Source organism: Boleophthalmus pectinirostris, unplaced genomic scaffold, assembly GCF_026225935.1.
Source record: "Boleophthalmus pectinirostris isolate CB_2022bp ecotype Guang Dong unplaced genomic scaffold, ASM2622593v1 HiC_scaffold_19, whole genome shotgun sequence".
Lineage (NCBI taxonomy): Eukaryota > Metazoa > Chordata > Actinopteri > Gobiiformes > Gobiidae > Boleophthalmus > Boleophthalmus pectinirostris.
This window is the reverse complement of record NW_026571140.1, coordinates 25525060-25547588: the sequence shown is the minus strand read 5'-3', so window position 1 is coordinate 25547588 and position 22529 is coordinate 25525060. Positions and strand designations below refer to the sequence as shown.

At 37.1% G+C, this 22529-nt stretch overlaps 2 protein-coding genes and 1 long non-coding RNA gene across 3 annotated transcripts; 2 read left to right on the top strand and 1 right to left on the bottom strand.

Moving 5' to 3' along the window:
• Positions 1-559: 559 nt before the first annotated feature.
• dhodh (dihydroorotate dehydrogenase) lies at positions 560-8233 on the bottom strand. The gene is made up of 9 exons (XM_020938912.2): positions 8129-8233; positions 6812-7024; positions 6529-6728; positions 5953-6035; positions 3692-3879; positions 2935-3048; positions 2036-2189; positions 1792-1951; positions 560-1150 (listed from the first exon to the last, which is right to left on the bottom strand). Exons 1-9 carry the CDS (start codon positions 8144-8146, stop codon positions 1000-1002), a joined length of 1281 nt encoding a protein of 426 aa, XP_020794571.1. The 5' UTR covers positions 8147-8233; the 3' UTR covers positions 560-999.
• A 571-nt stretch (positions 8234-8804) lies between these two features.
• On the top strand, positions 8805-10867 carry LOC110173010 (uncharacterized). Its single transcript, XM_020938983.2, has 7 exons — positions 8805-9030; positions 9920-10030; positions 10243-10268; positions 10346-10379; positions 10456-10490; positions 10567-10629; positions 10700-10867. The coding sequence occupies exons 1-7, from the start codon at positions 8805-8807 to the stop codon at positions 10865-10867; spliced, it is 663 nt and encodes a 220-aa protein (XP_020794642.2).
• Positions 10868-18004: 7137 nt separating this feature from the next.
• Positions 18005-19391, top strand: LOC110173008 (uncharacterized). Its single transcript, XR_008632288.1, has 3 exons — positions 18005-18082; positions 18499-18583; positions 19302-19391. It is a non-coding gene; the product is annotated as an uncharacterized LOC110173008 (long non-coding RNA).
• The last annotated feature ends 3138 nt before the right edge of the window (positions 19392-22529 follow it).

Below are 22529 nucleotides of genomic sequence, written 5' to 3'. Positions count from 1 at the left end.
AGTGTCAACAAGACATCTAATATATTCACTCACTGCACACAACCAATGTATCTAATCTTTAGTGCACTTTTGCTGATAGCCTGACAGTAAATATTGTCTTTAGCTACACTTTTCTATGAGTGCCCGGTGCTAGTGTAATCGATGTTGACTGAGGTGAGTGAATGTAAAAGGCCATTAGTCATAAGTTGTGTTGATCTCGCCTGCTGCTCGGGACAGCACATATGTGGACACTGTAGCGTTGCCTGGGGAAAGTGAGGAGGGACACAGCTGATCCCCCACATTAAAAGACTGTCTAATGAAATCAGCCTATTCTAGGATTGATTTGGGTTCTTACAAGGATAGAGTTCAAATGCAATGTCAGTTTTACAACTTATACTTTCAATAAGAAATACATGTTTCGGTTTCAATTACAAGCTGATGACATAGTTGATTGATTTAAAAAAAAAAAAAAAAAAAAAAAAAGTATCCGTGATGCAGATGAGATGATCGCGACCATAAAATCTACAAAAAGTGATAAATAAAATGATAATTCATTACTTCAAATTAAAACTGTCACAGGTTAGAAGAACAAATGAAAAAAGTATTTTATTGGCACCATTGGAGCGTGTTATTTGTATGGATTATGTTTCAGAATCACAAAGCCTAATGGTTCTTTGTTTAATATTGTCAGAACAGCCTGAGGGTGAGTGAAAGCCTTCAGTGTCATAAAACACTTGGCAAATGTTTATTGTTGTTACACCAGAAGAACTTAAATAGTAAATAATGTTGTAGGGTTCATGGTAAGGTACATTAGAGCCGTCACACACTTTATCATTCAGTGTGTGTAATTCACAGCTGAAATACCGGTTAGCGCATTACATTTATCAGTTTTGCTTGGACGGACAATGGATGGACTCCTTATCTGCCACAGTAAATACTGAACATGCAGTGGCTCATCTGGTAATGCACAGTGGATGGACAAGTACTCTGACAGGTAGAAGGTCCCAAGTAGATCATGTATTATGTTAGCTGTTCAACAGCAGCTGAAGGTTTTGTGATGTCTGTTTTAACTGTAAACGTCTCCTTAAACACAGAGGTTTGCCTTTGAGCCGATGCCGTTGTCCGGTGATCCGCTCCTACTGCCTCTGCCACAGAGTTGAAGCCCTGCTCCCTACACACACACAATTAAGATGTTAATTATAAAGTGTAAAAGAAATGCAGGAAGATAATTACTACATTCTCTCATTCTCTCCTTTCCTCTTATGTCAGGGTCCCATTAATGTAAACCTAAACATATGCAGCCTCACAGACAAGAACACATGACACCATTTCACCACCATTCAAGTTCAGCTCTGCAATTATATGCAACTGTTGAATGGGTGTTAACATTATAATAATATTTATATAGTTATATGAAATATATAGTAGAATATATTATATAAATACATTATATATTATTAAGTCAGTTGCTATATTTCCTTTTGTCATCTAACATAGCATCTTCATTGCCATTCTTAATCACAAACAACACTGCCCTTGTCCCAGTACATAAAAAAAACAGGCTGTGAATACAGTGACTAAATAATGTATTTTATGTTGAAAAGCTCTGCCTCCAAAAAGCACTTCAAGACCAGCTTGTACAAAATGTTATAGCTTAGATTATCAGCTATAGTCAATAGGTATAAAATGCAGGTTGTCAGCTGGTCTGAAACTTTCATTAATATAATAAAACTTAAACTATATACACTAACTTCCTTTAATGATTTAAATTGGCATTTTTTTATAAACATCTGAGTCATTTGTACTACTTACAGAAGAAGTTGTTCTAGTTCTCGCTTGATCTTGGTCACCACTGGAGGACCCTGGTAAGCCAGAGCAGTATAAAACTGAACCAGCGAGGCGCCCGCTCGGATCTTATCTAATGCATCCTGTCCACTTGCCACACCACCAATACCAATGATGGGCACTTTACCTGTAAAAAGTTACAAATCAGGCAATGCCTTGTTTTAATGTGGTTTAAGATTTACAGTTTCAAACACATTATCTAAATACAGACCTTTAGTGAGGCTGTACATCTCTCTCACTGTTTGTGTGGACAGTTCCTTCAGAGGCTGACCACTGAGTCCTCCCACCTCAGCCCGCTCTGGGGCCTGTAGTGTATCTGGTCTGGTCACTGTTGTGTTGGAGACCATCAAACCATCAACCCCCAACTACAAAATATGCATAAGAAAATATTTAGAAGTGTCATGGATTTATAACTTTTAATGCAATCTTGACTGAGTTTCTACATTGCAGTGTCCATGGAAGAGCAATGAGTAGTATTCATCGCACAAATAAGTCTAGTTATTGTGTTGGCTTGAGGCAGAAGTCAACCTGAATTCTCTCAAGTCAAGCAAAACACCAACAGCAAAAAACACTAGATAAAAAGTGGATTTAAACCCATTACTGTGAGGCAAGTGTGGTTTAGAGCCCTTGTGCACTAATGTGAGCTATGATGGACACTATAGAAATATTTGCCCTCCTTTCTCGGTAATGTGTCCATTTAAGATGCTCCACTGAATGCAAGAACACCACCTTGGCATTTCTAAAAACACCTGCTGACTGAGTGACACTATGACAAAAGCATATGGCCACAAAGGTGCAAAAAAATATAATATATATAATTTTGAGGACTTGGTACACACGTGACCTACATAGCCTGAATACACCAGAAACCTGAGGTAAGGTCATAAACTTCTGAATAACCAAGTTTAAACTGCTGCTTTACAAAAGGTGTTTAGGAAAGGATATTAAAAATGTATTAATTAAATGTCAAGCATCCATGCAGAGCTTTTGCATCAGTGTAATTTAGGGCATATGAGTCATCTTCAAAAAGATAGTTTCTAAGTAGTTAGAAAAAGACATTAATTAAATTAGCTAGGTCAGGACACTATGAATAAAACAAATGTTTCTAACCTCAATGACTACATCAGCAATGTCACGTTTGTCCTGAGAGCTGAGGTCAGGGGCAATTTTGACCAGGACGGGCGGTTTGTGCTCTCCCCGCAGGGCGTCCCGTTCCTTCAACACCTACAAAGATTAGATGAGCAAGATGTATTATTGGGGCACAGGCAGATCAGTGATTTTAAACTTTTCACTCAAAGGTACCAGAAAAATGTCATTAGGCAAAAAAGGACTGATTCATTTGTGTCTACAGATGTGAGGATGGGTGACAAAAAATTATGATATTTGATTGAATTAAAATAAAAACAAATCAAAATGGATTTCAATATTAGTAATAAACATGACAGAAGACTTTTGAACTCTGTTCCAAATCACATGCTTTTACTGAGGATTGGCTGCAGACCTCTCCACTGAAAAGACTCAAGCTAATTATTGAAAATGTATAAATTACTAAAATTCAATAAATTTGACTTAGACAAACTTTATTGATCCAAAAGGGAAGAGACACAGTACCTCACAAATCACAACATATTATAATAACCAAGTAGCTAATATAAGTACAAAAATAACTAGCAAAAATAGTCAATGGCTATAGTATACACTGGAATTGACAGTTCATAGAAAATTGCATTACTGGGTCCAAGTGAGGTCTAAAGCATGACTAAACAAAACCCTGAATAAGCATTGAATTTGGAAAATGTAAAAATAAATCAAAACTTTAACTGTCTGTGTATAACTAGTCATAAGGATGTTTCATGGCCAGCCTTACCATACTGAGGAGATGGCGTAACTCATATTTTCCTTGCAAGTTTCTGAGACCTGGTGTATTGGGGCTGCTCACATTGACCACCAAATAGTCAGCCAGGGGTCCCAGTGCTTTCACGCCTTCCTGGTAATCCGCCCCTGCGTCCTGGGACAGCTTGTTCTTACCCAGGTTAATGCCTAGAGGGTGGCCAACTAAACACAAAAAAGATTTTTTATATTTTTTTATATTATATTTTCAGCGTTTTATACACCAATCATATACATTTTTAACTTAAAAATGTGGTCTAAAATGAGAATAGAAATGCTCTAATCAGGCATATAAAACAATTTAAGCTTTACTGTACAGTTAAAGTTGCTTCATAATGTACCGTATTTTCCGGGTGATTAGGCGCTCCGGGTTATAAGACGCACTGTCATTTTCCCGAACTTTTTTCACATATAAACTGCACCGAACTATAAGGCGCGTTAAACGAAACACAACAGTTAGGTCAAACTTTATTTAACGCATTTACTCGTTACGTTAACTCTCAACTTTGTTCATTTGTAACACGTAAAAAACAAAAAACTGTCTGAGACCCATAAATTGTCAGCGTATTCACAGTAACTCATAATTGTTCAGTTATAACTAAAAATAACACATTAGGGCGTTTTCACACCGCTAGTTCGATTATTTGGTCCGCACCAGGCAATAAAATTGTTATTATGTAGCAAATACACTCCAGTGTGGTCCGCTTTCACACCGGCAAACGAACCAAAACTGGTTCGATTGACGTGTCTCTGTTTCCCGGGAAAACAGCGATACCTCCAGTTATCAACACCGATGTTCCTGTTAATACCACGGGCCGTCCTCATCTCAACTTATCATCATGAACTCATAAAACAGCAACATGTAGAACTTTGTACAAACTCACCGCATCAGCCCAGAGTTCGGGTAACAGCAGCAGCCGACAGCGCTCACCGTAGCGCACAGCTCCTCAGGACGGGGCTGGGGTCTGGTCCTTGGTCTTCTGTCGTCCTACAAGCGCGTTGGTCAGATGGTCCGGACGCTCCATCCTCCATGTACTGGTTCCAGATGGTGGCGAGCAAGACCAGTGCTTGATGGACTGAGTCCGAGCGGGTACGTTCCGTTGTCTGCGCGCTGTTTCCGTGCGGGAAAAGCAAGAATGCGCTGTGGACTACAGGTCCGGGAGCGCTGCTCCGGTCCTCAAGAACCGCAGCTGGTTCCGAGGTGGTGCAGCATCCGGACAGAAGCGTGAGTCCCGTTTGGTCTGTTATGTGTTGTTCTGAGCGTCCGTCCTCCGTGCATTTGGTTCTTCCTGGGGAAAGCGCTTCCTCAGGTCGAGGCTCCCCGCTCAAGCTCCTCTGAGCCCGGCCTGAACCGGAGCTGCCCCCCCTGGTAGTCTGACTGTATTTCTCACACTAGGCTAAAAGCAGGGACTTTTTGAAGTTGTATCAATTGAATAGGCTATTGCCATAAAATTATTTGGTTAATTAAAGCCTAAAATAACAAATGCTGGTTGGTACATGATCACGGGGAACACCGGGACCTCTCTGTGTGTGCAGGTCCAGAACAGACGTACACACCCCCAATTTTGACTCACTCAGGAGCCACATGTTCGCACACTGGTACTTGCTATGATCTTCGTGTATTACATTCTCTGTATTGGCCATTGTTGGTAAAATAATTCAAAAATTAATCGCGGCTGCATTTGAACAACAATCTGTTACTGCACTGGAGTCGCAGATCAATAGGGACGGAGATGTGTGGAAAAAGCCATCCGGTCTCTTAAGGTAAACTTTTCGCAGCCAGTCGCCAGCCTCGTCCACAGGAAAAATGAGGAATCACAGTACGTATTACTCAGTGATGCTCCTGACTACGGTAGCCGTAATGCTGCAAGTGGTGCGGCTTTGTCGTTTACCGAAGCTGTACTGGAACACTCGCGTAAATTCATATTAAATGTGCTCCGGATTATAAGGCGCGCAGTCGTTTTTGGAGTCTTAAGACTGCGCCTAATAGCCCGGAAAACACGGTAGGTCAACTGAGCAACCAAAACCACAGGATGACATATATGAGTGGTCAGTTTTATATATTATGACACTGAAGAACATACTATATTTATATACTGTAATGTCATGTGTTTGGGAGGAAAAACAAAACTATTATATTATAAATACCATAATCTAATATAATGTAATCTGTTTGTCTGGTAATGTTAAAAATGTTCAATATACAAAGTTGTAAAAAAACAAAAAACTAAAACCCACCTCTAGTCTGTTCTATCTGTGTGGCTTCTCTCACTTTGAGTCTTTGCTGTGCTTCAATAAGCCCACAACTATTAAATCCATATCTGAAAGAAAAGATCATTAGAGCAAGGGGCCAAGATCATTATCGACAGCACACTGCACTCATTAATTATAATTTAATTATGTTAAAGGACCCATCCTGCTAATCACGTCTTTATTTTAAGGGCTTCCTTTACATAGTACATTGAGAGCATGTGTGCCTGTGCTTTGCATTTAATTGTCCCATTTCTTGACAAAAAAAAAAAGTAATACGCTTTTCATGGACCTTCACATGTCTCATCTGTCAAGCTGATATTTTCCTTCCTGCTGTCAGTCATGAATTCTTTTACGCAATAAACTTGATGACATTGTAAAAGGTTTAAAAGTTCAAAAGTATAATGTGCTTTAATGATTGTGTAAAATTGAGGTGTCTTTGTGTGGAAATAATAAGCTTGTAACCCCCAGGCATGTGCAGCTACACATCTTTTTTTTTTTTTTATTATGTGCAAACGTTTTGATAAATTACACCTTTAAAAGCAGCTCATCTTCCAAACTCACCTGTTTATAATGGCTTGGTCAGTTGTGAGTCGAAACACACGTGGTTTGGGGTTACCCTCCTGAGGCTTTGGTGTGATGGACCCCACTTCCACAAAGCCAAATCCCATTTTGTAAAGACCATCCACAGCCTCTCCATGTTTGTCAAAGCCTGCTGCAATGCCTACTGGGTTTTTAAACTTTAAACCAAACGCATTTGTCTGCTACAAAGAGAATCAACCCAAGTAATACCAATTTTGTCATTATGTGTGGTTATAAGAGTTAAACAGCGAAATACTGCACTTACTAGTGAGGGGGGGTCTTGGTAGCGGTTTATGGGGACCAGACCCAGGCTAATTACTTTCACAGCAAGAACATGGGCAGTCTCTGCTCCCACAATCCTTTGCAGCAATGGCATGAGCTGGTTGGCATAAAAGGGCTCATCTCCAACGACTGTGAGATAGGATGCAAAGAGAAGACTCCCAGAGCCAATTACCTTCACTGCATCCTTCAACTGTTTCTGTAAAAAGACAACAGTTATTTGTTAATGTTTATCTTATAAGATGTCTATTAGTATGTACCTATGTGTATGTATTTGTAATATGTACGTGTGTGTATGTATGTATGTATACACACACACGTATACTTATATGTAATGTGTATATGCATGTGTGAATGCATATGTATGTGTATATGTACGTGTAATGTAATTGTAATGTTTGATTTGTTTTTTTAGTGTTTGTGTTTTTTTTTTGGTTTTTTTTTATATTGTCTTTGCATGTTGGTAAATTAAAAAAGACAAAAAACAATGTATCCACTTGTACAGGCAAATATTAAATTACAATTGAATTTACTTGAGTTGAAATATATTAAATACGCAATTTTCAAGAATGTGAACTCAATTATCACTTTAAAAAATCATTTTAATGAGGCTATATAGTACAATATAGGGTGGGTTTCATATACGGTGACCAGAGTTTCTAAATAAATTACTTTTACTCTCGATTTGGGGTGGTTAGTAATAGTAGTAATTAAAGAAAATTGTTCTGCCCTCGGCCTATTCGTGACGAACATGTGAGTCAGTATAGTCACGTTTTGTTTTTTTTGTTTTTTTTGTTTTTTGGGGGGGGTCAGCTTTTTTGTATTTTACGTAAGCAAATAACAGTTTATGCCTCTCTTTACTGTTGGCAGGTATCTAATTTGTCAAAAATAGGGACACCTGAGACATTTCTTGCATAAAACTGGGACAAATCCTCGGGGACAGGGGACACTGGGCTCAAAACTGGGACTGTCCCGGGTAAATAGGGACGTCTGTCACTCTAGTTACGTAGGGTAGGTTTCTGATCAAATTATATGATTCCCGATTGTGGTTTTCTCTTCCGTGGTCAATCAATGTGCCATTAACCATTACACCAAACCTGTACAACAATTAATCAATTCATTTTCATTTTCAATTAAAATGGCCAAATCACAGATGTAGGTGTGTGATGTCTAAAACTCAAGCGACCTCAAGTAACTTAGCGGTGAAGCTAAGAGTTGTGTATTAGAAAAGTGAATATTTACTGACGGAGGACAGGGAACATATAATAAAGATTTAGCATGTCTAATTGTCATGTCTGATTACCTTCAGAAGTCCCGCCATGGACGTGCGTGTGTCATTGCTGGATTAGAGGGCACGTTTCCTAAGAAGCATTGATGTAACATGTAGCATAAACATTAGCATCTCGTGCGCTAATGCTATTCTCGCGATATTTGATCACGAATTCTTATGCATCTGACTGAGATCTTGAATGCACTGGTGAGCTGACTATCAATTATAAAAAATGGATAAATATAATATAATATAATATAATATAATATAATACAATGTAATGTAATGTAATGTAATGCAATGCAATGCAATGCAATGCAATGCAATGTAATGTAATGTAATATAATATATTTATTTTCATTAATTATTGGTATTACTAAGATATAGACAAGGCTATGTTGGATTGCTAGAAGATTTCAGTGTGGCCCCAAGTGATCCAAGTCACTCCTTCACTTTGCATCTTGTTTGAGTGTTTCAAGTCATTTTCCTATGGCATAAATAACTATTGCGTCAGTTTAGTTTTTTCTTCTGGAGAAAGCTCTGTTATTTCCATATCACTCTGAAGAGAGCTTGTTCTGCCACAGAAGCTCCTTTACTGATGACCGCAATGGAGTTGTCAAGCAGAATGTCCCTCACTCTGCTCTGCACCTTTGGATTTTTGCTTTTACTTGAGAAATCATATGTTTTACCATTTAGTCAAAACCCTGCAATGTGTAAATATGTTTTGGATGCTGTATGTTATGAGTTTGTTGATGGAGCTTTCAGCTGGGAGGAGGCCAGGATGAGCTGTGAAAATCAAAAAGGGGACCTGCTGAAGGAGATGAGCAGCCAACAAAAACTATTTCTGCAAAATACCAAGAAAGACTCAAACACCACAGAGCAGAGCTGGTGGCTCGGAGCGCGGCTGCAAAGTGAATATAAAGAAATCAGAGAGGGTAAGGCTTGTTGCTCATGTTTGTTCAGTGAAATACCAACTGAAAGACTTTAGCTTTTTTCTTCATAACAGTGGATAGTTTTCAGGACTAACAATCTTGGCAACTCTTTCTAGTTATAGTTTGGAGTGTTTGGAGTCTGAAGTGTATTTTCTTTCAAAAATAGTAGATTTACATAGATTGCTCTCATTTGTCTAATATACACTTAATTATTTGACATTCCATTACATGGAGGAGCTGAGGCACTCTCTCATGAGATGAGCCTTAATGTGGATTTTAGTGCAGACACTGTACTCACGACGAAAAGTTAATACAAATCCTTGCTAGATAGCTCTTTTATGACTCTTATTCTCTTGTTACTTTATTTTGAGATTTGTTAAAGTGTATTCTTTTCCTCCCCAGATAATATTTTAAGGCTTAACTCTTTAAATCTTGACTTTGAATTGAAATGAATTGTATGTATAGTGAGTGTGCTAGTGTCATGTACTTTTGTGTGATTGTTGCTGTACTTTTGTTCATTAATATGTACTGTCCCTTTACAAATAAATAAATAAGAAAGATAATGGCTTAAAAAAATGTTTAAAAAATTGCTATTGTGGTGTACCTTTCTGTTACTCACAATAGGTTTGATCTATTTGAAATAAAGGAATAAAATTTTAAAATAATAATAAAAGAATTTAAGATTTTTTGAAATGTCAAAATATTATATAATATTTTTAATATATATATATATATATATATATATTTAATGTTTTGTTTTTGGTATTAATTTTTTTTTTATTATTATTTGCAGTGCATAAAAATACCACACAGGACACACATTGCAATATAAATGCTATGGTCATTATGTCATCTGTCATAGTGTAAAAGATATTTCCCTTTGTATTTAAAGGGGAAAATGTGGACAGTACCAGTGTTTCCTGCACGTACCTGAAGTTGAATCCTCTGCAGCTCATCACTACAGCCAACTGTGATGAGGAACATGGCTTTCTCTGCACCCATAGTAAGCTCTACAGTATTTTATTGATTAATATCAACACTGCATATGTCATAACATATACTGATTGACTGATTTCATTAAAATAGAAACAACAGTGTACAATACCTTAATGTTTCAGAAACGCTGCCCTTTTTTTCTGTAGTGTTGTTTTAAAATGTCTTGTGTTACCTTAAATTCATACACTGTTAAAATCAATCTTGACTGTTGTTTTGTAGGCATTTACAAGGCATCTGAGCAGGAGGTAGGATATTTCTTTTTATTTTCCAACATAAATCTCGTAGTATTATCGCTGAACAAGTTTTAACTTTAATTCAACAGAATTCATTTAAATGGAGCCATAGAAGCCATTCACGTGAGTTTTTTTTTTATATTTTAAAGATTAGACCAAAATGTTTAAACTTGTGTTTAACTTGTTATGTCTATTTCAGGACACAGAAGAGCTGCCATAAATGACACCCTTGATGTACGAACTTAATATTCTTAATAATAAAACATTTTAGTCAAATAATTTGCATTTTTATATCAATCCTCTTTAACAGGATGTTGAGCGTATATTGCGAGGTTTTGAACAACATTATGGAGAGCCTTCAGCAGCAAACAGAGTAATTAAATTCAATCATAATAATTATACTAGGTGTGCAGTAATCTAAAAATCTTTCTATCTTTTCTTAGTCTATCGTAATACCAAAAATAATGGAAGCAGCTCAGGCTCTGGAGCCTCCTATTCACAACCACACTGTGTCTCGCATCCTCAACTGCACCACTGCTGTCCTGACCCTGTCACTGACGAGATGCAATCTTGACTCTGTAACCAATCCCACTGTATGTTCACATCACTAAATAAAGGGCATGTTGAAATTAGGCATACTTTTTTTTAAGCAAAATAAACCTCTTTCCCCGCAGGCATTGTTTGAGGAGGTCTTTGACATCTTCAGAGTTGTTTCTCTTGCAATTGGTGCTGACTCTCCTTATCTATTTATGACAACTCATCCAGATGGAAATCTTTATCAGCAAAAGTAAATACACATTAAAAGTGATACATCTATTGTTACATTTCTAAACCAGAAAATATAAGATCTCTTTGCAAGAATTCACTTTGAACACTGATTATTTTATCTCTCCTTTTCTACAAATGTAACTATTAATTTAGTTACGAGATGAACGAGATTGGCGAAGCAGTCCTGGGTTCCAGAGAGAATGGGGAGTATGTGGTGATGCCCTCTAAACAAGCATTTGAGCCAATATTCCAGGGGCGAAAAGATCTTATTGCTCAGGTGAGTCTTCTATAAAATATTCTGTATTGCATTTATTTATATCAGAAGATAAAGCAACTGTCTTTTTATTGCTGTTGTGACAGATGACTACATTGGTAGATTTGAACCAAAATTAACCAGATTGCAATACTTTGGCCACCATTATAAATTTTTTGTATTGTCACCTACTTTATTTCCTTCATTTTAACAGTGCACCAGTTACTTGTTTTATTGATACCATAAACCTGCCTGCAGTTATTGGACTGTATACTATTTTTGCCCTGTTTTAGGTGGCTTCTTTCAGGACAAATCCTCATCTCACTCATGAACCGATGAATGGAAGCTTTTTAAGCTTTGTACTGAATGATCCACAAACAAAGAAAGAAATTAAAGTGAAAAATCTTTCAGAAAGGTTTGAGGTAAGGCACATGTGTGGAACAGGATGTTGGTATTCTTATTTTCTCATTAGGCATTGGGTTATGCCTAATTAAAGGTGCACTATGTAATTTTTCTGGTGAAGGGTTTCACCACCTGCTTGTCTCTGTGGAGGTGTTATTGTTTAGCTTGGGATGTTCCACAGTATGGCATAATACTTGTCTATCTCCATGGAGACAAGCAGGTGATATCAGCCAAGGCCAAGGCACTGGTCAGATCTGTGGAGAGGCAAGACCATTCACAGTCAGAATGCATGCAATATATTTTTAGCAATTAAACACCTGTAACTGAACACATGTAAGACAGACAAGAACAACTAATTAGATAATAGCTCCATGGAAACTAGCATTTGGAAGACCCCTCCAAAAAAAAATAAAACATTACACGGTGGATCTTTAATTTAAAAAATAAGAATTGTCTAGTAATGCATACTTAAGTTATGACTTTGCCATGTTTGTTAGATCTATTTGCCTCGCTACAATACAACAGATGTGAACACTACAGTGTTACTGGAAAAGGATCGCAAAGCAGTGACCTCCTTCAACATCACTGACCCCGATGTGACAGTTCTTCTGACCATCGAGCCCAATGTGAATGTGTCTCTGCGTCTGCTCCTACAATACAGCTCACCTCCAAACAGCTCCTTTAATGGCACCCAAGTCATTCTAAACCCACAAGGTAACAGTGAGCAGAGCCCTATTCTGAGTATCCAGTCTGTATTATTGCGCTGTCCTCGGAACTGTTTCATCTGATATCAACTCTATTAAGGCCGGTTTTTCATATGTATGTGATCCTATTTCACAGCAATGGCTACAGTAATGAGTTATGCAAAATGTACAGAAGAGCTCCTCGTAGGATCTTCTACAGCTGTAGTATTTAGAACAGCTACATACTAAATATGTGTAAAGAGACTGTGTAATTAAAAGTCAGTTAATTGGTCACATAGATTTGAATATCCTTAATTTTATAGTGATTATTGTGTTTAACATTTGATTAAATTTTAGTTTTTCTTCTTAAAACTCATTAAAAACTGATGAAGAGATAAAGGAAATACATCTTAATGTGTCTCAGTATGTAAATAATGGTAAAGAAAGTAAGGCATAAGGTAATGCCCATGTAATGCATAAAGCACAGAAGGAATGGCTTGGCCTCATGATTGTCATTGTTACTTGTTTAAACAGTGGGCTACCGCTGGATGATAACACCCAGCATGTTGGACGGAGTGTCCGGGATGTGGTATGTTGATGCACGTTTATTCAACTCGACGTGGGTCCCAGGCATGACGCTGACCATCATTTCACACATGACCAAGTGCCTGTACTGGGATATAGAGAGCGAGAAGTGGACCACTGACGGCTGTGATGTACGTTTTTGATTTAACCAACCTCACCTACTTTCTGCAACAAGTACAATACAATTCAATGTGCAGTTATACAGCAGACTTTGGTGTTAATACAAGTCTAAAATATAGAATGCAAATTTTAAAATAAATCAGGTGAATCTATTCATAAAAATCTAAATACCTTTTGACTTATTTAGGTATCAATTCATCAATAAATGTATTTATTTTGTGACAATAAAGTCATTATAGAATTTCATGGTGGTGTAATCACTCATTCGTCCAGGAGTGTCCCAAGTTAGGATCTGGACATATAAAACAAGATGTTTTCAGAATTATCCAGAAGCAATTTTTTTAATTGATGACTGAAAATTGAAAATGACTTTTGAATGGGAGCCAAATCATCTTGTTCTCAAAAACAGTGTCCAAATGACTACCTCTGAAACCTTTTCTACTTGCCCTCTGGATAGTGGTAAGCTACTTCTCAAGTCGAAGCTGCCCTGGGAAAAACAGTTACAACATTGTTATGAAAATTTCTATTAATATTAAGTAAATAGGGATATGAACTTGGATGTCAATTATTCCATCATCTATGCATTCAGCTAACTTAGAATACTTAGAATAGCTTAGAATAGATCCAATTTGTTTAGTTGTAATTGAGGGACTAAGTTAAACTATGGTGAACCTTCTCAGAATCCAACACTGCAATATTTCTTTCTTGCTTGTGTTTTTAGGTGGGTCCCAAGAGCACCCTTGAGATCACACAGTGCCTCTGTAACCACTTGACTCTTTTTGGGAGCTCCTTCTTTGTGATGCCCAATTATGTGGACCTATCCCGCACTGCAGAGCTGTTCGCCACTGCCAAAGACAACTATGTGGTTTTGGCCTTAGTCTGTGCTTTCTTTGGCTTCTACTTCATGACCCTAATGTGGGCTTGTTACGCTGACCGCAAAGCTTTGTCTAAGGTGATACTTCAAAAGTTACAGTTCAGAAAAAAAAATGTTATCGATGTAAATTGATTTATCTTTGGTATAAACTCAATCTTGCTCTAACGCAAGGGAAATTAAATGATCACAGATTCATGGTTGGACATACATAACTGAATGGCAAATATAGTGAAAAAACAAGGGGTAATTGTCAAATAACAGAACAAAACCTTTGACATACACCCACATTTCTAGTTGTGTGAATTGTATTTGATGTTCCAAGAATTAGCATTTGTGTCTGCCATGCTAATATTGAATACTGATTTGTATGTTATTGTAGCGGAAGATTACCCTTTTAGATGACAACCATCCTGGAGCTCTATACAACTACTTGGTCTGTGTCCACACTGGTCATCGAAAAAATGCTGGGACAACAGCAAACGTAAGAAAATCTAATTTGAAAAGATGTCTACGGTGAAACTGTAGACTACTAGCAAACAGTAGACTACTAGCAATGAGATTTTGAGATACTAAGTCCAATTTAACAAATAAATAAATACACACATAAACACATATCCTTAATATCGTACTGCCTCTGATCATATGAATGGTGTCCAAAACTACATTTTTTGCAGTTAATCCTAAATTAATCCACAACATTTTTGTTGATACATTGACTTATTGATGTCCATTTATTTTCTGGAGACTGATTCTATGTTACTACTTACTTAACCTTATCCTAAACCCTAACCTTAACCTATTTAAACCCATATCAGAACTCATGACCATGGGTTGAAGCAGACATTTTGGATCAGTATACTGTGGCTTGTTGCAGGTGATGGCGAAGCTGATTGGCTCAGAAGGAGAGAGTGACACCCATAACCTCACCGACCAAGACAAACCTGTGTTTGAGCGTGGGTCTGTGGACGTGTTTCTGCTGGCCACTCCATATCCTCTGGGTGAACTTAAGAATCTGCGCTTACAGCATGACAACTCTGGAGGACGGCCAGCTTGGTATTATACTGAACTTAAGCAACAATAGGAGTGGACCACAGTCAATGATAATATACTCAATAATCTGTATAGGTACATAAACCGAGTGATCATTCAAGACCTACAAACCAAGAATGTCTTTCACTTCTTCTGCGACTGCTGGCTGAGTGCTGACAAAGGAGATGGAATGACCAAGAAAACATTCAACGCAGCAAAGAAGAATGAGGTTGCCAGTTTCAGGTTAGACAACCTCAGCTTTTCGTCACTGTTGTTTTTATACATTATTCTTTGTATTGTCATAAATTACTGCGACTGACAATAAGGTATTTTAAGCATACTTTTAATAAATAATCAGCATTCTTCTGTTGATAATTTAATAAGGTTTCTAGGTGATCATTTATTAATTAATGTGTTAATATCACTGTAGTAGGTTATTTTAGAAGTCACTTGCAAACAGATCTAAACTGGAACTAAACTCAAATCTAAACCTGGACTAGATTAGAACTAAACCTGGACTAGAACAGGAACAAATCAAATCAAATCCACAAAGGGACTAAAACTCTTATCCTGGCTCAAACCGGGAAAAGACAAGAATTTTTTTTTTTTAAAAAGCTACTACTACTACTACTAAATAATAAAAAAATAATCAGATCTTTTTGTCCTCAGAAATATCTTTACAAACCGGACATCGAATGGCTTCAGGGATGAGCACATCTGGGTGTCTGTGTGGGACCCTCCCTCACGGAGCCCCTTCACCCGGGCACAGAGAATCTCCTGCTGCATGTGCCTGCTCCTCTGCACCATGGCCATCAACATTGCCTTCTGGAACCTACCTGTCAACGAAGACTCACCTGTTGTCCTGTCTATAGGTGATTTACTTTGATAAGGGTTCTCTGATGTGTATAAAATAAGATGAAAATGTGTTCTTACTGTTGTGGTAAGAAACCTGAGGTGCTTCTTGTGAAGAGGGTGAAGTAAACAGAGGTGGATAGAGTAGCTAACAATTGTACTCACTTAGAAGTACTTGTAATAGTTGCTGTCTTATTGACTTGTAATTTGATTACTGCAATTAATAGTAGGACAAAACATGAAATAATATACAAAACAACAACATAATGAACAGTTGAACAATTCAAAAGATAAACCACAATTTAAAAAAACAAAACAAAAAAAACAAACTAAATCATATCTGAAGGAGCAACGCCAAAATGTCATTTAATATAATATTCTCAACCTAAAGCTCATGTAACTTGTAATTAACCCAAAGTTGGGAGAGTAACAAAAACGTTTCCCCAGGTCGTACACTTTTTACTGGTCAATACATATGTGTCTTGATTGTTCTCTGTTAATTAATTTAATTAAGTATGCATTTTTGGTATATGGGTTATGGGTGTGCATGATCGTGAAGTTGGACATCATTGCTTATTCCCATAATTAAACTTTATGAACTTTCTTCAACAATGTGCAATGTACAGGGATAAAAGTCTTATGTACTTAATAGAATAAACGTTGCAATCAGCCTCCTACTCTTGCTCTCCTAGTCCACTCATATACGAAGAGTGGTCTATACGAAGGTAGAACAATAAGTAAAAACATGTGTGTGGGTTGAGAGGCAAAATAGCTATGTTGACTGTATAAAGAAGGTTATAGATACAGCCTATGTTTGTAGCACTGGACTTGTTTACGGTGAAAGGCTAACACTCTTTTTATTGTGTTTGTGTAGGGTTTCTGGAGCTCACCTGGCAGGAGATCATGGTTGGCATCCAGAGTGGCCTCCTCATGTTCCCCATAAACATCTTAATCATCACTATTTTCCGTAGCATCAAGCCTCGCATCGTCCCCAAAAAAGAAGCTGACGAGGAAATCATGAAACCCCCCCCTGTTTCCATACCAACCATTTTAAAGGTTTGTTTGCCGGTGTAATTGTAACATGTGGTGACCCTGTCAGTATGTACCCAAGCGCATTTTGCCTCGAGGTACTATTATATGCCAGAAACCTATGCTGACCCTAGCTGCTGTGTTCAGGAAACGGAGGAGATGATTATGATGGTGAGCCAAAGTCCAAGAAATAAGATGTCCCAGTCGAATCATCTGGAGTCTAGCGCTGATCTCTGCCCAGCCTTGGAGAATGTGCATGAATTCATTCAGCTTATGCAAGGTGGGTTGCAGGACTTTTGCAGGGGATATAGAGCATTGTTGCATAAAACAGATTTCCCCAAACTTTATTTTCCTCAGCTAAAATAAATATTGGTTAGCAGTCCAATGACAAAACATAAAAAAATATTCTTTTTGTTATAATTATTTATTTTACTATTTTACTATTTTAATACATTGGTATGCAACTTTAAATTCTGTTTTGTACAAGCTGTATAAATGTATGTATTTTATTCTATATTTCTGTCTTTTTTTATTATTAAAAAAAATTCTCTGTCACTTCCCCTCAGGTGAGACCCAAAGCGACTCGCACTGGGTCTACTGCAGTAAGTTCCTTCTGTGTGGCCTCAGTCACCTGCTGCAGTGCCTGGAGAAAATGGACGCCAAAAGCTTCCCCACCACATACGAGTACCAGCACCTCCTCACCACCACCAATCTCCTGGTCCGAAAGGCTGAGATGGTCTTCACCAGCCACCTGGCCTACTGGTTAGTCCTAGGATGTAATTACATGAGAGAGATGGGTCTGTTTAATGTGTCAGTGTTAAGTTTTACATAATTAGAGCAGTGGTTTACAATCTGGGGGCAGAGATAGGAGCGGGGGTCCTCAGAGCTCCTCAAAGTCACATTTTATTTCTTGTAATAAATAAACATAAGATCGCAGTGATATCTGCTTAATACCGAATGCCCTATGCCTGGTTGAGACATATAATCACTGCATTAACTCTATTGCAGTCCGCCTCCACCGAAAGCGGTGAAAAAGAAGCGCGGATCATCATGCTGGCTGCCCTGGTGGTGTGTGTTCATTGGCTGGTTCTTGCTGTTCGCCATCAGCGGGATCTCCACCTACTTCACGCTGATCTATGGTTTTGAGTACGGCAAAGACAAATCAACAAAGTGGGTCATGTCCCTGGGTCTTTCACTGTTTCAGAGCATCTTCATCCTACAGCCGCTAAAGGTGGGTTTGCTTCCTGTGGTAGTATATGCAAACAAATCAAAATCACAATTTGAGCAATTATCAAATCACAAAGGTTGCAGTTGTTTAGTTCTTTGCAGAATGTCCTCTGCAAAGAACAAAATATCCTGTAGTTTGATGTTCAAAAATGCATGGGGTTCTTCTTTCAGTTTATCAGTTCATTATTTCATTCTTTCCTCAAATGTTAAGGCTCCCGGAGTTGTTTTCACTGTGCAATCTGAATAGAATCCTACTTTTAAAATATAAATTGCAATTAATTTTTTCCCTGCATTGTGCAGCATACCAACTGTTAGTTCTATTAAGCTCATAAATTGCCCATATTAAATAAGTAGTTATGAATAGTTATAATGTGAACGGTGGTGATGTGTGAAAGTGTAAATACTATTTTTTTTCTGAAGGTGATCGGCTTTGCTGTGTTCTTTGCTCTGCTGCTGAAACCTGTTGCTATGGAGGAGACTGAAGAAGTAGAGCAAGTGCTGCTATGTAAGACATTTTTACATTATTGAATCTGGTTTTACTTTTCACTATAATTTCTAACACGAAGAGAGGTAGTATGTTTTATATATTTGTGGATATCCTTCCAAAGACCAACCATATAAAGTATATCTGACTTTAGGTGGGGCATAAAATATTTAAGAGGGCACAGGAATATAAAGGGAATAATGTGTCCCAACATAACAATCACACATTTATGATTTCATGTACCGTTATGTCTCTTAAAGGTGCACTGTGCAACTTTTCTGATGGAGGGTTTGCAATCAGCTCTCATGGAAATGTTTTGCTTTGCCTGGGATGTTACACAGTATGGTATTAATCTAATATATTGTATTTACAAAATTACAGGCTTTTGTATTTCTCAAAACTACAGTAAAAACAAGCATTATTACTGTGAACAGGCCCACATCTTCACAGATCTGACGTGTAACTTGGCCTAGTTAAATTAAATGTCATCCTGTAGAACATTCCACGGAAAAATATTAAAGATCTACATGGAATCACTAATCAGAAACATTACACAGTGCACCTTTAAATACAAACTTCCTTTCTATAAGTTACAAAGCAGTCCGCTGTAGGCCTGTCTCATACAGTATAAATCAGTGTGACTTCCAGGCTATTACATAATACATTGTACAGGAGCTGAAATGACATTGTTTCACTAAGTGGATGACTTCTGTTGAAACATGCCTGTTTCTTTTTACAGCACAACAGGACAAGTGCAGACGCTACACTGGCCGGGACATTTGAAGAGACACTTGGCAGTTCACTTTTTAAACATCTTTTTGCACTTAAGGGTAACACTTAAAAATGTCTCCACAGTTTAATCCAAAAATATTCATGCCTTGGCTGAATTTGAATTGTTTCTCTGTTAATCCTCCTGAAAGGGGTTGGGTGATGTTGCAAAAATCAGGACTAATGTTTTCTTAGCCTATTGGTCATCATTTCAACTTAAGAGCAAATTAAAGCCACTGGATCTGCTTTACAGATGTCAAACCCCACTGTGATTGGTTAAATTTACCTGTCACTCAGAGCATGACACTGCTGACCAATAGAAGTGGACAGTGTCTGTTTTTGAGTATAAAATCAACCATAAAAACAAGGATGACAATGTAACATTTTCCATCCACTATCCAAACAGCGCTAGATCAGTTCAGTGTAATATCATCATGCCTCACATACAAGCAGATAAAAGATTCTGGTCTTGGATACTTAGAGATACTGATTCTTTCCTGTTCCCACCCAAGAGCTTTGATGCCATTTTCAGTTTTTGATAGAATGAAGCCAGAGCATGAATATATTTGTGATTAATTAAAAAGAAAATACTGTACATAATACTGTGATATTTAATATTTAATGCAGTAGCTACTAGAAACCTTATGTTTAATTTATGCAAATGTGATAGAAAGGTTTAATTTATTCTCCTCACAAATCAAATAGAAAATTACAATTCAAACCATTACATTTCAATAAAATATAATATTGGGTCTGAGTTTTTGAATTCAGAACTAGCCAAAAGCACACTTACTCAAACACAATGCTATATTCTGAATAAATATTATGATGATTTAAATATACTTGTATATTATACAAGAGAAATATACAAACGGGTGCCTGTATTAATTTTTCTGTGTGAAATTGATGGATTGGGCCGTTAGTTCACTGTATAAAGTATGATTTATGTGTGTAAAGCTTTAGCAACGCAACCTACCTGTATGACATGTTTTGAAATATCACAATGAATGTTTTTGTAAATATTTACCTTAATGGGCTTCTGATTAAATGAGTCTCGCTTTGCACTGCCACTGTCAGTTCTAATAACATCACATTCAGGGCCAAACACTGCTGAAGCTAGAACATGAACTTTCACTTAAGTTGGTGGTTTATGTAACATATAAGAGAACTGATTATTAATTTATTACTTTTTTCCAATATCTGTCCATCATCATAATAGATGCTGAAGGTTCATAGCAAGGCTGTACTGACAGACTGTACTTACCTCTGTTCTTTGGTAGGGTGTGGTTTACTTATGCAGATCCAGCTCCGGCTGATCTGTTTTGTGCAATTAAGTAATTTATCTCTGATTGGTTTAAAATGTGTGACAACCAAACATTTAATTCACTTATTCCTATTATGTGATGTAGCTGTCTGTAGTCTGACCCAGCAACTATGGGTCTTTGGCAACCATGACAACCATTTACTCTCAATCACTGGTTACAATTTACTCTGGGAAAAAACCTTGAGTTTCTTGAAAAAAGCTGAGAGGAAAAATAATTTGTGTTCAACCTACATTTAAAAGAGAGGACAACTAAAAAATACTGAATACCACTGGCAAAAACATATTTTAAAGAAAAATATCTATATCTATGCGATTTTATAATTTGCATTGTTAGTTTTACACTGTTGTTCTGTTCCTATTGTATATTTTACACCTCATTGTATGCATGTCTTTATTTTATCATATATTTAATTATAATTATTCATTGTTTTAAGTTGCTCCATGTCACCAAAGCAAATTCCTAGTTTGTTGATTTTGTTCACTTACAATGGCAATAAAGTCTTCTGATTCTCATTATGCTTTTGATTACTTTGTTTTTATTTAGATTACATGGACCACAAGGTCCACAATAAATACATCTAAATGGAAAAAATTAAGATGGTCATCCAGAACCATTTATCATCTGCATACAGTTTGAGCCTTCTGTAACTTTTTTTTAATATATCTTCTGCTTTCATTGATGGTTTTGTGCAACATTAATTCCAAAACTTGAATATTTCATGGAAAATAACAACTGTTTGATTATACAGGCATAATATATACAAAAAAATATAATAACAACAACAACCTTTAGTTATTTTTCAAATGAATCATAGGGCTGAGAAATATCTGAAATATCTTCTGTAATATCTGTGAGAAAGTCTTACACAAAGCCAGTGCATTCATCAAAAGTATTATTATTATCTATTAAAACTAGACTCGGAAATCAACTTTAGTTCACACGAATGTTTGACCTTAACCCACAGTCATTTACTTGTACAAAGGCAACGTAAAAGGAGATGATGATGGAGCTATTTTTCTTGAGGGAGGGTTCATTCACCACACATTTCAGTGTTATTGTCCCTGAAATTTCCTGCTTCAAAAAGATAATGACAGTTATTTCAGCAAATAACTTGCATGACGTCACATGTGGAGGGTGCATATAAAAACCTTTAAAATAAAAAATATATTGAAGAGGAAGTGGGTGGAAGTAAAATGTCTTCTGTATGTTTTCCAGACACACTAGCCATACACAACCTAAAGTACATAAGCACGTCCCTTGTGTTCTCAGTGTTGGTGGTGGTACAGAGGAGGATGAGCATAACCTATAGGCCTTCTTGTCTCCATGGAGATTCTAAGTCTTTTCTTGTAATGTTCCACATATAATGTTAAACTTATCCCATCTTGCACTTTTCAAATACCAGTAAGCTTATTTTTATTGCTGAAAAATACCTTGAAACACATGCATTTTCACTGTGAGTGGGGTAGCCTCTCCATCTGTACCTGGTGGTGTCGCCTTGGACTTAGACTTAGGTAGTATTTATTGATCCATAAGGGAAATTACTTGGACACAGTAGCTCACACATCACAATTTATTACAATAGCAAAAAGTAAAAAAATATAATGTAATAATAATGTTGTGTTGACTTCATGGCGATAAAGTTTAACCTAGAGTGACCAGACGTCCCTATTTACCCAGGATAGTCCCAGTTTTGAGCCCTGTGTCCCCTGTCCCAGCAGACTTAATCAAACTCAGTGATTTGTCCCAGTTTTCTACAATTTCTCCCCATTTCTGACCAATTTGATCCCCACCAACAGTAAAGAGGGGAATATATTGTCATTTCGCTACCTAAAATATAGAAACCAAGCTTGAAAATTACAATAAGACCAAAAAAA